The 14,714-nt window shown below is 40.7% G+C and overlaps 1 protein-coding gene across 7 annotated transcripts in view; it reads right to left on the bottom strand.

The window, feature by feature from the left end:
- Window positions 1–14,714, bottom strand: part of LOC134540806 (neurobeachin) — a 987,386-nt gene that overhangs the window by 631,290 nt on the left and 341,382 nt on the right. For all 7 annotated transcript variants that reach the window (XM_063383739.1, XM_063383741.1, XM_063383738.1 and 4 more), the window contains exon 2: window positions 732–836. In XM_063383739.1, the coding sequence (XP_063239809.1) occupies window positions 732–836 (105 nt within the window). The remainder of the gene's footprint in view (window positions 1–731; window positions 837–14,714) is intronic.

Here is a 14,714-nt window from a genome sequence, read left to right as displayed (position 1 = left end):
CCACCTGGAGGTTGGCGAGGGAAAGTTGCCCACCTGGAGGTTGGCGAGAAATGGTTGCCCACCTGGAGGTTGGCAAGGGATGGTTGCCTACCTGGAGGTTGGCGAGGGAGGGTAGCCTACCTGGAGGTTGGCGAGGGATGGTTGCCCACCTGGAGGTTGGCGAGGGAGGGTTGCCCACCTGGAGGTTGGCGAGGGAAAGTTGCCCTCGCCCACCTGGAGGTTGGCGAGGGAAAGTTGCCCACCTGGAGGTTGGCGAGGGATGGTTGCCCACCTGGAGGTTGGCGAGGGATGGTTGCCCACCTGGAGGTTGGCGAGGGAGGGTTGCCCACATGGAGGTTGGCGAGGGAGGGTTGCCTACCTGGAGGTTGGCGAGGGAGGGTTGCCCAACTGGAGGTTGGCGAGGGAGGGTTGCCCACCTGGAGGTTGGCGAGGGAGGGTTGCCCACCTGGAGGTTGACGAGGGAGGGTTTCCCACCTAGGTTGGCGAGGGAGGGTTGCCCACCAGGAGGTTGGCGAGGGAGGGTTGCCCACCTGGAGGTTGACGAGGGAGGGTTGCCCACCTGGAGGTTGGTGAGGGAGGGTTGCCTACCTGGAGGTTGGCGAGAAAGGGTTGCCTACAAGGAGGTTGGCGACGAAGGGTCGCCCACCTGGAGTTTGGCGTGGGAGGGTGCCCACCTGGAGGTTGGCGTGGGAGGGTGCCCACCTGGAGGTTGGCGAGGGAGGGTTGCCTACCTGGAGGTTGGCGGGGCAGTGGTCCAGTAGCTCCAGCATGTGCTTGATGTTCTGCGCGTCCTGGATCACGAAGTTCAGCTCCATGTCGAACTCCCCGCCCACCAGCTGCGGAGCAAGCACACACACCACAGGCGTCAGTGCACCACCACACCACACCGCACCACACCGCACCACACCACACCGCACCACACTGCACCAAGGCTGGCCTAGCCGGCCCGCCAAATGACATGCAGAGCTCCGGGTGTCTACGCGCCATTTGTAAACTGTTCAAAATTTATTGCAAGTGTCTGATTACAAATAGCATCTATAACAAGTTTCGTTCCAAAATTTCGTTTTTTTTGACGTGATAACGTCTTATAAATCGATGAACGCTAGCTGCACGCACGAAAAAATCGTCACGTTCCGTCTCAGCCGAGCGTGCAAGAACCAACCAACCAACCACCGTGCGAGAAAATCTTCTATAATATCAAACAGGTTAAGGCGAACTTTTTAACTAATTGTCCGTGATTCTCTTTAAACAAATTATTTAGGTATATTAAATTTGCAAAAACCGTAAATAATAATTGAAAATTAAAAAGTATGCAATTTTCCATCAATGTTTTCTTATGACGTTATCACGTAAAATTATCGTCCGTAAACCGACATTATAGACAACCCCCTTTTTTTTAGACAGCGAAAAAGGCCAAAACGAATGTTTTCACGGGTGGTTTTAGGCATGAAAAATTCTGAACACACAATAGTTTGTGGTATAGCGGCGTGAAGGGAAACTTTATCTCTAATATTCAACAATACAACTTTAGGGTCACCGCTTACAAGTCCCTCAGAGGCGCGTAGAGGCTACCAGGCATGTGAAGTGCGAGCAATTGTCGCCCTCCCATGCTTTAGCATATGCCAGGACTATCATAAAAATTTTTATTTTTTGTTCATAAGAAAGATTAAATAAGCACTCGTTTAGTAGGAAACAATATAATATAATTATATTATCAACTAACCGGAGATAGCCTCGCTTCGGACCAAGCAGGCCAGGTCCTATCAAATATGAATTTAAAAAACATTATCCCTAGAATACATAAACTATAACATTCCGGAACAGGAATTACATACGTTGATCCAAAAATGTCTGGGACATTTTAGAAAACATTCCAGAATCAGAAGTCCCTTCGAAGATCCAGAAACTTATGGAACATTCTAGAACACAATCCAAAACAGGATGTCCCTTTGAAGTTCCATAAACATATAGGACATTCTAGAACATGCTCGAACATTCTGAAACATTCTAGAACATTTTCGAAATTTCAGGAACATTATGGCCAGTCTCTGCCACTTCGGCACTTCATTCTCAGCAGCTCCAATGACTTTCCTATAAGAAATCCATCAGTGACATGCCCTTTTTTGACACCCATTTCATCGAAACCATCCCCTGCAGTTCCAGTTCAAAACCAAATTTTTCTCCATGTATGGGGGATGGAGAAATACTATTCCATATAAACCCCCTGGTGCTGCGGGGGTGGGTTGCGGAATTATAGCAGACCGTACAGACAAAACATGCTTACATTTAATTATATACAGGATAGCCATAAAATAATGTATTTTTACAACAACAACATACATCAAATTAAAGGTAAAATAACCTAGTTTTTTTCTTAATAATGTCCAATGTGTGCACCTTTAGTTATAGTCGCCGCACGGTAAGTTCATACTTTTAGGAAGCCCTGCTTCAAGCTGGGATCTATTTTCAAGGTGACTATGTATCCTTCGGCCAAATATCAACAATAACATTGCCATGTGGAAAACCATGTGACTACCACATGGCAATGTTTTGTTTGGGTAACTGTCAAATAGGGATGTAATTAATGGATAATAAAATTACACTGCAATTTTTATAATTGGTTAAATGTCAGTAGAAAATGTCATAACACCATGTTTAATAATTCAAATATTAAATATAAAAAAATCTAAGCAAATGTTTATAGTTTAGAGTTTAAACCCAGCGTGGTGCTGTGTCTTCAAATAATATCTATAAAAATTGATGTTAAGTTTTACTAAAGAAATTTTGCTGCTTCGAGATTACTATATCACAAAGTGCTATGGTTGAAAGCATGAAAATTATGTCAGTATGATTTATAAAGAATTTAACTTTAAGAAATTATTCAGTGTGAGGTAGCTATGTAAACTGTCAGTTTCCTAAAGCCGTGAGTGCCAGGCACATCACTGCCATTACATCGAGAGGTCATTTGTGAATAGAAAATAACAAGTTAGTAACACTTTTCTGGCACTACGAACCGAGTCAAGTATCGGTTAAAGGTTATGGCTAACCAACATGTTTTTTGTAATTAGAGGCATTATTTTCTATCAAGCAGAATAAATTTTAAATTCAAATTCTAAGTTATACATTAAACATTTCTGTAAGTGTGTATTTTTATGTATCTATGGGGTTTGTCTCATATAAAAACTATATCACTTAAGTATGTACAATGCAGAAAAGAAATTGTTGCCATAAAAAACTTAACTTAAGAATCTGTTATAAAATAAATATATTAAATAAATCGAAACTCAGCAATAAATTATCACTACCATCAATATTATGTTTTATCCTGTAATGAAACTAATGTTTAAGAATCACATATAAACACAGCAGAGAAATTACATATCACTAAACACGTTATCCAGAACACCTGTAATTAAAAACATGAAATTTTAACTAACATACACTTATGACCCAATATGAATGTAGTATCGACACGACACTTTACAAAACACTTAAAACTCATACTTGGATTACAGTGGATATTTTAATTAGCATTTACTCTCTCTTCGCAATGCTACGATTTCTTTCATTAGCGCGGTTCAAGTTCCGGTGTGCTCTGTTGCACTTCTTACCTGGCGTACCAACGTGGTCCAATTCCAAGCGATAGTACCTAGTACAAATAAACTATGTTCAGTGAATTGTACACATGGAAATTGATTCTCACTATGAAAATAAATAAAAACGAAACACGTACAAAAAATTATCGATGCTTAGGCGTAATACTTTAATTTCTGTAAAAGAGCCATCATTAAGGCTCGTTTTCACGTTACCATTTATCATGATAGTATATGATAGGAACTGCTGTGTATATGTACATTTTTTACTTGTTCATCATCCATAAGTCTTATATCCTTGAGTTGTTACTCTGTGTAGGATCTACAAATTGAATATAAAATAAAAATAAAAGTACTCAAATTGGGATGTATAAAATGCAGTAGGAATGAATAATATTTGTTGACAAGAGCAAAACACTTATGAATATGCTATCATGACAGAACAACAGTTAATATCAAAACTGTTTACACTGCAAGGGTTATTATTGTGAGGATAATTTTCTTAATGTATTATATTCATTATGCAATGATCTATAGGCCTAATGTATGTATATCTAATTCAAAACATTGTATTACTCAGGTTCATGAAATATATGTGCAATTGGCTTATAATTTAAATGTATGTGTATATTTATCCTCAAACTTATGCTTTATTTCGTTCATTGTACTGACAACTACTTTTAAGTGAGCCTACGTGCTGAAAAAATGAAGGTTTAATAATAACAAACAAACAATAAAAAACATTCCACACTGGTGACTTACATGTATGCAAAGTAACTGTGACAAAGTATGTATTAGCCCATGCAAAAAATAAATTCCAAGGACATTACAAAACAATTAATCTTAGATTTTAAAATAATGCAAAAAAGCCTACATATTATATCGTCCACTAGAATTGATACTGTAATAAAACTCATGAAGCTATCAGTATTTTTATCAAAAATCTACTAATAGTGTGTGTACTAGCCAAAAAGAATTAGCTACCAACTACATTGTAAAAATTCCTACCTACGCAAACTCAAATGGAACTTTAAATGCAGCTTAGAAGCAATAATTAAAAAAAAATATATCATACCGATTTTATAATCTCTCATGTTTACCAAACATACGGGTATTTTTCGCAAAACAAATGATTATAATAATTTTCAGAAAGACTGCACTAAAATGTAAACACAATTATACATTTTTTTACTTGAATTAAATTAATAATATACATTATTGCTATTTTTTAGTCGGTGAACCTCCTCCTCCTTGATGTTGTGGGTTGAAAATGCTCAAATGAAAGAAAACGCTACGCATTGTTTACACAATTATGTTTACAGTATTTAATTGTAGGCCTATACTGACCTCTAGGGACCTATGTATTATTTAATGTGCTGTCTTGAACAGCCCTGCAACCTTTTCCACGGGTGCACAGCAGATAAATCCATTACCTAATATATAACCGAAAAAAATAAGAACGTGTCTGTTTGTAATTTGCCCGACATTCAAAACAAGAATGCTGCGAGGAAGGTACTTTTACACTATTTTACAAACACGCCCCAACCTAACGGAACTTTTCACGCACATACTTTCATAACGTGTTAATTAGTCACTCACCTTTTCACGGTCGTGACGCCCAGATCTAGAAGAAATGCTGTCATTTCTGCGACATCACCCTGTTCCAGTTGACCTGTATTCATTAACATCGTAACTCTTCGTGCCACGTTGATCATATCTTGCTGTCTCTGATGACAGGTTGTCTCCTTCTTCTTTACATTCATTTTAATAACCTAACAAACCGTAATAACTAACACAAAGTTACACTGTAAAAGCAATAGTTCACTACAAGTTACAATTAAGACAAACCTTTAAAATTATAAAATTAATTAGTACACAAATACACTGGATGTTTTCGGAAAATCAGAAGTCGTTTTGAGCAAACAAGCGTTCAACATGGCTCGGGCCGACACACAGTTACGTAGGTGATTCATCCGCAACAGCTTGCAACGTAATCTGTAAACAAAATAACTTAACTTTCGTATATATTAAACAATATTACTCCAGGATCTGGAAATAAACATATGTGAAACATTTTAAGCAATATTTATCGTTATTTCAGCTGTTCAAAATTACATACTAAGGAACTATTTCTTCAAGTGTGTAGCCAACATACCTATAAATATCGTTGTCACGCGTGTTTAAAAACTTACATATAAAATTAACAAATACAAATTATTTCAGTATTCATACACACGTACGGAAACGTAATAGCTTGATAAATTATGTCGTCCTATTTTGTTTATTTATTTGTCAAACAAATTGCACAATAGTAAACCAAATATTCTTAGTTCCATTTTTCAACAGTTCTTCCCAAAAGTACGAACTTACCGTGCGGCGACTATATAAGGCACACATCCAACCTAAAGTCTAATTCTTCCAAAAACTTCGGTCAACACGTCCGGGGTAATTGGAACCAATAGCCTCTTCAATACTGTGTCTCAACTCTGGTAAATCATTAGGTAGCGGCGGAACGTAGACACGGTCTTTTATAAAGCCCCAAAAGGGGAAAAAAAATCCCACAGCTTTATGTCATGTGAACGTGGAGGACAGCGGAAAAGAGCTCTGTTGTCTCGACCATTAAGACCAATCCAACGGCCAGGGACTTGGACGTTCCAACTACTTTCGTACGAAGAGATTACAATGGGGAGGAGGCTCCCATCTTGTTGCCAAATAAATTTCACAGGTTCATCCTACACTAATTGGAAGTGGCAGGCATTTTTCGCTAAAAGATCTTAACACTTATTAGACTGCAGCAAGGTATACCCGCACCAGCGGTTTCTCCCTAGTGATTGGCGGCCGTCTGCGAGAGAAGTCGTTTGCCTTGTTTGGCCGAGCCACTCAGGACGCGTTTGCCTCCGCACTGAGTCACTGTGATTGGTGTTTTAACACTCGACACGTACCTGAAAGAAACTCTCCCAATCACGAAACACAGACGATGCTACAGTGTTTTAACTTTCGTCTAGTCCCGAAATCTTTTCGCGAAATCTGCATGGCCCATAATAATTGGTGGGAAAAAAAAAACATTATTTCGTGCTGCAACAAAGCAGTGTTCGCCCATGCGCTTATTTAAAACAAGTTTGAGTTACTCTTTAATTGTGACCTTTAACCAACACTGTAAGACGTGGAGGGAGAGAGGGGGACAGGGGGAGAGAGGGAGAGAGATAGAGAGAGAGAGAAACGCAGACACAACGCGCTCGGTCGCCGAAGACAGAAGACTTCGTCGGTGCGTAATGAACGAGGAAGCTTTGCCCCGTTACGTCTGTCGAAATACCATCAGCCCTCCCCCTTTCCAACAAGCGCACCCACGTCGTAAATTCAAACCTCACCGGAGCGAGACAGACAGACAGACAGACAGACAGACAGACAGACAGACAGACAGACGGCACGGCAAGATGCGCGTGCCTAATTAATCACTCCCGGGGGAAGATTACCAGGAAATTAGCAGCCCCGGAGCCGTGCGATTGCGAATCAGCGGGGTATTTGCAAAGGTTTCTCCCCGCGGGACACACAATCGATACCCATACAGAATCGCAATCCCCCAGGCCAGATTGTTCGATACCCTGCCTCTTCGCCCACCAGGCTTAAAGGCTCCCCCCTACCCGGGCACACATACGGTACGCAAAGCTTCAGGAAAAACAACGCGATTTCAAAACTACTCAAGATATCCGAGTCGGATCTGTTTACGAAAAGCATTTAAGAGTTCGCTGAGGGCCGAAAAAGTAAATTTTGATTTCGGATTAAGTTTTTAAACTGTATTTTTAGAAGAGTTAAAATGGCTGAAACGCATGTTTTCAGAGTAATTTTTAGGCGTAAAACAACCGGTACAGATTTTTGAAAGCACTTAAGGGACTTGCATTACACCTTTATCTTCATTTCTCCGCCGTGTAATGTCACGGTCGCCGCTCGATGCACGACGAGAAGACTGCGCGCCAGTCCAGAGACGACACCGCGCTAGAAGCACCAGCGAGCGTCGCGCTTATCATCCCGCCTCGCTGACACACATACACCCCTGACGAGGCGAGACTGCCACGCGGTCTTCTCGTTGTGTTTTCAGAGCATTGTACGGCGGAGAAACGAAGACAAAGGTGCAAACGGAAGACTCATGATTGCTTTCAAGAATCGGTGCCTAAAAATCATGCCTGAAAATACGCGTTTTAGTCTTTTTCACTCTTCTAAAAGTACAGTTTAAAAACGATATCAGGAAACAGATACACCGATACGTTTAAATGTAAAAATACCCCAATCGGATATCTTGAGCCGTTTTAAATCACGTGATTTTTGTTTCGGAAGTTCTGCACACCGTATGTGTGCACGGGTAGACACGGGTCATATTTTTATATTTCACATGCACCACTTACCCAATTTTTAATACCAAAAAAACGCCAGTGAAAACACACTTTTTAATATTTTTCATTGTCAAAAAAATAATACAGGGTAAAATCGCCCACTCAAGAGAAATAACCTTGGCGTGAAAAGGTTCACGCTAGCGTTCATATGGTTTGTGTCACATGACTTACATAATATTTGACAGTTCTGAAAAGTAGTACCAGTTTCAACCCATTTCCTCAGCTGTCGCTTGGAAAGGAACACATGACGTTTGTCAATTAACACTGACAACCACATTACGTTGTTAAAAAAAGACATTGTTTATACTACTAAAACAATATTGAGCGAGTCCTTCAGTACTAGCCAGTGATGTGTAAACATATAACCTCGATAAAGAGCAAATTCGTGTGTTCTCACGTTGTTCATGTTGCTAATAAACTTGTCGACAAGGAATTTTATTTGAAATACTGTTAATATTGTCAAAATTAATGAAACAGTTAATACTTTAAGGTTCCCGCACATGCCAGGAGTTATGATTATATAAAAAAAAAAATATTACCACGGGGAACGCCAGGCGTACAACAAAGGACTAGACTCCGCATTGTCTCTGCACGAGGAACGCCAAGCGTACAACAAAGGACTATACACCGCATTGTATCTGCACGAGGAACGCCAGGCGTACAACAAAGGACTAGACACCGCATTGTCTCTGCACGAGGAACGCCAAGCGTACAACAAAGGACTAGACACCGCATTGTCTCTGCACGAGGAACGCCAAGCGTACAACAAAGGACTAGACACCGCATTGTATCTGCACGAGGAACGCCAGGCGTACAACAAAAGACTAGACACCGCATTGTCTCTGCACGAGGAACGCCAAGCGTACAACAAAGGACTAGACACCGCATTGTATCTGCACGAGGAACGCCAGGCGTACAACAAAGGACTAGACACCGCATTGTCTCTACACGGGGAACGCCAGGCGTACAACAAAAGACTAGACACCGCATTGTCTCTACACGGGGAACGCCAGGCGTACAACAAAAGACTAGACACCGCATTGTCTCTGCACGAGGAATGCCAGGCGTAAAACAGAGGACTATACACCGCATTGTCGCCGCACGGGGAACGCCAGGCGTATAACGCAGGACTGGGCACTTGGCGATTGCTTCCAAATGGAACAGAGGCCTCTTACGTCCGTAGGACCACGGCTCGTTAAGCCCCTCGCGATTGTAAACGATGTTCCCAGCCCACGCCACGAGAAACATTCGGCAGGGAACAACGTCCTTAAGTCCCTAAGTCCCTAATTCCCTAAGTCCCGGACCGCGCCAAGGGACCACGCTCAATTAGAGTGTACTATGCAGACTCTCCAAGCGCTCTACACTCGACCTCGCTCCGTCTCACGCGCCATCTTGAATTTATTCTTTCCTGTTTGATACGCTTTTCTCATAAACAAGTATTCAACCACACAAGTACGTAAATACAGTATTTTTTATGCGTAACTCTTAGCCCTCGGTATACGGCATTTGATGTAAGTTATTTCGTGAATGGAACGGAAGTAGCATGGGGGACTACGTGAACCAAAGTTAACAAAGTAACGGAGAAACTGTATAATATTAATTGTTAAGTGATTTCAACCAGACGGCCAATATTTTAAAAGAATACCTTGATACGGAAGTCAAAAACCTAGTTTTCGTAATTTTTGTTCAAGTTTTTTTTAGCTACTATCGGAGCCGTTTCATTGCAAAGTTTAAAATTTCGCTCCGTTAATCAAACGATTCTGCATTCGAACAAATTCTAGCGGCGGGTGCATGAAACTATGTCGCGTCCAGAAATGTAGTTGCAAACACAATTTGCGTATATTTATCACGCTCGGCATTATTTTAAAGAATTCCGTGTTTAATTTCATATTTGAACTTCATATTATAAGTGCATTTGCAACATGAGAACATATAAATATGCTCGCTACTGATGTTAGATGTTACAAATTTCTGGCGAGTACAAAAAGACTGGCTGACATTTTCTTTTCTATTTGCATATATTTATGACTAAATATTCCGAATAAAGTGAGTAAACAAACAACAAAGATAATATTCTGGCTTTTTTATTTACAAAATCAGATGAAACGTAGGGTATATCTAGGAACACACAAAAAAAAACTAAATTTTCATTAAATTTTCAGTGGAATAATAAAACTTTGGGAAAGTGTTATAACAAAGGTTATATGTACAAAATAACTTCAAAACATTTAAAATTATTCTACAATTGAAGTATAACACTGCCTTGAAGGTTTTAAAATATTTAAAACACCCATAGAATTAAAAAAAATAAACGATCAAATACTATTATATTAAGAATTCAATTAAATCACTGATAAAACGCGTAATTATGTTTGCATGATAATAAAGTGAACCACCCCTTTTAAAAACGAGAGCTTTTTTTTTAACATTCGAATCGTGAATGAACAGCCAACCAGTATAAACATTAAGGAATATTTTTTTGTGCATGCTAAATTTATTACTGTAATTGACGTAAAAAATGATAGTTACACATGTAATCAGAAAGTAAAAATAAGCCAAAGTTCTACGAGGAGTAAAATGTTTTTATGTGCGTTTTAACCATGACGCAAAGAAGAGGTAATTAAAACTAAGTACGAGAGAGGAAAAGTCTCGAGTTATAAAACTCTAATGGCACGTGCTTATGAAGTGGAATTATAGTAAAATAACGAGAAAATACGTAAGTACTGGCCACGAATTTTCCGAGTAGAAACAAGTTATGAAGAGAACAGAATACAAGAAAACAATTCTGGTAATAACAACAGAGCTTGAAAAAACTCAGGGTATTAAGTATCTTGCAGTGATTATGTTTTTGAAGCGAGGAAAACAGAGTGCTTATTAAACAGACATTAAATAGGTAATATTTTTGAAGGGAGATACAACATTACTGAAAGTACAGTACTTAAATTAAAAATCCAATTACAAAATTTAATAGCATCAACTTTTGGTACAAGGTCACAATTAAAGAGTAACTCAAACGGTTTTAGATAAGCGCATGTGCAAATACTGCTTTTTTTTTTCTCGCTTGCAGCGCCTCCTATGCAAAATAGCAACCCCCGAGCGTAAAGCGTTTTATGCCATTTCCTAAGAGTGAATCTGTAATTTCAATTCAACGTGCGATTAGTTTAAAGTTTAGCTATCGAAGTTCTTGACCGTTGGATTGGTCGTAATGGTCGAGACGACAGAGCTGTTTTTCACTGGCCTCCACGTTCACCTGACATAACGACATTCGATTTTTTTTTTCCTTGGGGGCTTTATAAAAATTCGTGCCTACGTTCCGCCGCTACCTAATGATTTGCCAGAGTTGAGACAAAGAATTGAAGAGGACTTTGATTCCATTACTCCGGACGTGTTAACCCAAGTTGAGGATGAATTGGACTTCAGGTTGGATGTGTGCCTTATAATTAAAGATGCTCATATTGAGCATTAAAAAAAAAGTCAAATACTTCAATTTTATATATGATTTGCTGTAAATAGTGGCATTAAACTGTTACAACATACCACTGAAACTCGGAAATTCTTTAATTGAAATCCTGTACAGCAACATGAAAAGTTTCTTTGCAATTTCAAACGGCGTAAAACGTGAAGAGATCACCAACGTTTCGGTCGAAATTGCAGTCGCCATCGTCGGTACAACAGTCTCCTATTTAGTATTAAACCCAAAAGCCACAAATGCTTTTAGTAAACAGAAACTACTCAGATACCTTGAGCAGTTTTTAAAATCGTTTGTTTTTGTTTCTGAAGTTCTGCACACAGTTGTGTGTGCCCTGGTAGCCGGAGCCCTTAAAGATTTTTTCAAAGTTTATTTTATATATTATTGAAATATTCTTTTTTAATTATATTTATACAATACATATATATTGTGGGCATAAACTTCTTCAATTTTTCCGCACGTCCGCCCAAAGCAAACAGTGTATTTGGGTTGGACGGTAACAACACAATCCTTGCCCTGGAGCCGGAATATGAAACTCAGAAGAAGGTCTGGTGCAGGACGAAAGGAAGATAATAATGCCAGCACTGTGGTAGGGGGAAGGGAAGTAGGGGCATCTCGCAAGTTAACTTCATAAAAGGAGTCTGGAGCAAGACCGCCCCGTCCCAAGGGGAAGAGAGAAGTTCGACATCGCCGTCCCATGCAAGCATGGTCCGCACGGATTTTCTTTTTTGGGAAGTCCGGCATACATATGAGGATGGAGGCAACTTCCACTCTCTCTCCGGCTCTCTCTCTCTCTCTCTCGGACGAGTGTATAAAAAAAGACCTGAAGCGGCGTCTGCAGAGAGAAGGAAAGTACGGGGCAAGGCCCGGAGGACACGAGACAAAGTCCCGACAAGAGGGGGAAAAAAAAAGTATCGAGTGGCAGGTCAGGAAGATGGTATTGGTAGTAGTGGAGAGGTGGGCCAAAAGAAAAATGGGGGGGGGGGGGGGCAGAAAGGGAGGAAATAACTTCGCGTAGCTCCCACAGAACATGCATAGGAGGCACTGGTGAGAAGTTATCACCCCCACTTTCGAAATCCAAAGTTTTTTATTTTCATTTTGTTGATCGAAACTGATATAACGAAGATATAACGATTGGCGTGAAGGAAAACCAAGTTTTCTTATTCCTTCGCTGATTTTCAAATGTAAGGGCGGTAACCATGGGCGTGGATCAGCGAAAGGGGATCAGGGGGGGGGGGGGGGGGTACTCCTCTTAAATTTAGAAGCCCCTCACTGAGGCGGCATGCTTGCGCTTGGCTAAATCGCGACTGTGAAATGGGATCGATAAACGTAAGCGTCAAAACTATTTTTAAGGAAATTTTTTAGTATAATTTTAATTTTTCTGCTTATTGTATGCATATGGACCAACATCATATGGGCAGTACAACAACATATGAGCACCCACTCCTGATCCGCGTGGTCCCCCAACCCCTTTTTTGAATTTCCGCCCCCCCATCCAGCGAATCCTACAGATTTGCGCCCCTGGTGGTAACTATGCACTTTCTAAAACACGTATATTTGGAAAAGTACGACATTCGAGTGAACGAAACTTTTTGTTGATCAAAACTGATCAAACGATGACCTAACGAATGACGTACAGAAAACATGGTTTTTTTTCTTCAAAAGTAAGGGCGCTAACATCGTGCCAGTAGAAGAGGTCAGTTCCCAAATGCGGGGCAGATTTTCACAGTGGACTGTGTAACAGACGCCAAATTATTTATATTCCTTCCTAAATTAAGCATAGGCTGGCTGGCAGCCTGGTGGTAAACGTCAGAATGTCACCCCCCCCCCCTCCAAAAAAAAGTTCCCCCCACAAACAAATAAACCAATGTGTACATAATGTCCAAGCGCCCAACCACCTCATGGCAGACTATTTTTACTCTGTACAACTCTTCTTCCTGAACCATCCTTCTATTTCCCATGACCAACCTGCTAGCTTAATGCATGAATTTTGCATCCCGCATGTAAGTGCCCAGGGTTTTTCCTGCGTCTATGCTGGTTTTACCTGGGCCCAGTTTATCTAGTACAGCCTAGAGTTAAGAAGTGAGGGGAGTTAGCTATGGCACCAATCACTGCCGTGGCTGGCCAATCCCCTCCTAGCACGTGATGCACGCTACCCCTTCTGCATGGCTTAAACCCTGCATGAATAAGGCGTATAGGTTTCAGATTCTTACCCGTGCATTTATGCTTTGTGTTGTCCCAGTACCTCCAATAGTTAAAGTTATTTGCAAGCCGTTCTCTGGATAGTTTTTCAGTATTAACTGCGCACATTAACAAACATAATAAAAAAAAATAAAGTAAAATTATTGATAAAATTGTGCTTATTTTCGTAATAAATATTTTGTATCTTCTCAAAAAAAAAATTATATTTCGTACATGCAAAAATAATATCTAATAGAAATTTGTTGTACTAAGTTACAATATTTCTCAGCAAACTGGTTTCCAACAGGAATCTTAATTAAAAGTGAAGCCAACGTGCAGTAAAATTTTGTCGGTGTAATACGCACGCACCCTGTATGCGCTTCTCGTTCTTTAGTGGAGGGTTGGGGGGAAGAGGGGGCAGGAGAGAGGAGTCGATAACTCGCACCTGCGCGCTGCAATCGATCTCGCGGCGATGAGGTTCCGGCGGACGCGATTAACGCGATTCCGAACCGGCGCGGCGGACAAAATGTCCGCCCGCGGGTCACGGGCAGTTTCCCGCCGAGATGGAGCCAATTTCCCGGCGCTCTCCCCTCCCCACCCCCCTTAAACACCTCTCTGACCAAACCGCGACCTAGATCCGCCCACTATCACATCCGCGAGAGAGCAACGTTGCACAGTCTAGAAGTACCTGCTACGTACCCGCGAAACCCGCCGCACAAAAATTACAAAGTAATGATTTTTTCTTCACGTGTACCATCTTAGCTCTCGGTATACGACATTTTATAGGAGCATTTTCGTGAATGCGACGGAAGTCAAGGAACGGAAACGTGCAACAACCACGGTGCTGCCATACGTGGCAGATGGTGCAAACCACAAATTTCATAGACAAAGGGAAATTTTAAACTATTTATGAATTTTAAACAAGATGGGCGGTATTTTAAATAAAATACCTTGTCGAAAATAAAATCAAGTCCACAAAACCCGGTTTTAGAAATTTTTTACTTTAAACTTTTTATCGCTTTTATCGGAGCCGTTTGATTATATAGTTTGAAAAGATCAGTCTGCAAATAACTGCACAAGATA

Source organism: Bacillus rossius, chromosome 17 (assembly GCF_032445375.1).
Source record: "Bacillus rossius redtenbacheri isolate Brsri chromosome 17, Brsri_v3, whole genome shotgun sequence".
NCBI classification, from domain to species: domain Eukaryota; kingdom Metazoa; phylum Arthropoda; class Insecta; order Phasmatodea; family Bacillidae; genus Bacillus; species Bacillus rossius.
This window is presented reverse-complemented; position numbering and strand designations above follow the sequence as displayed.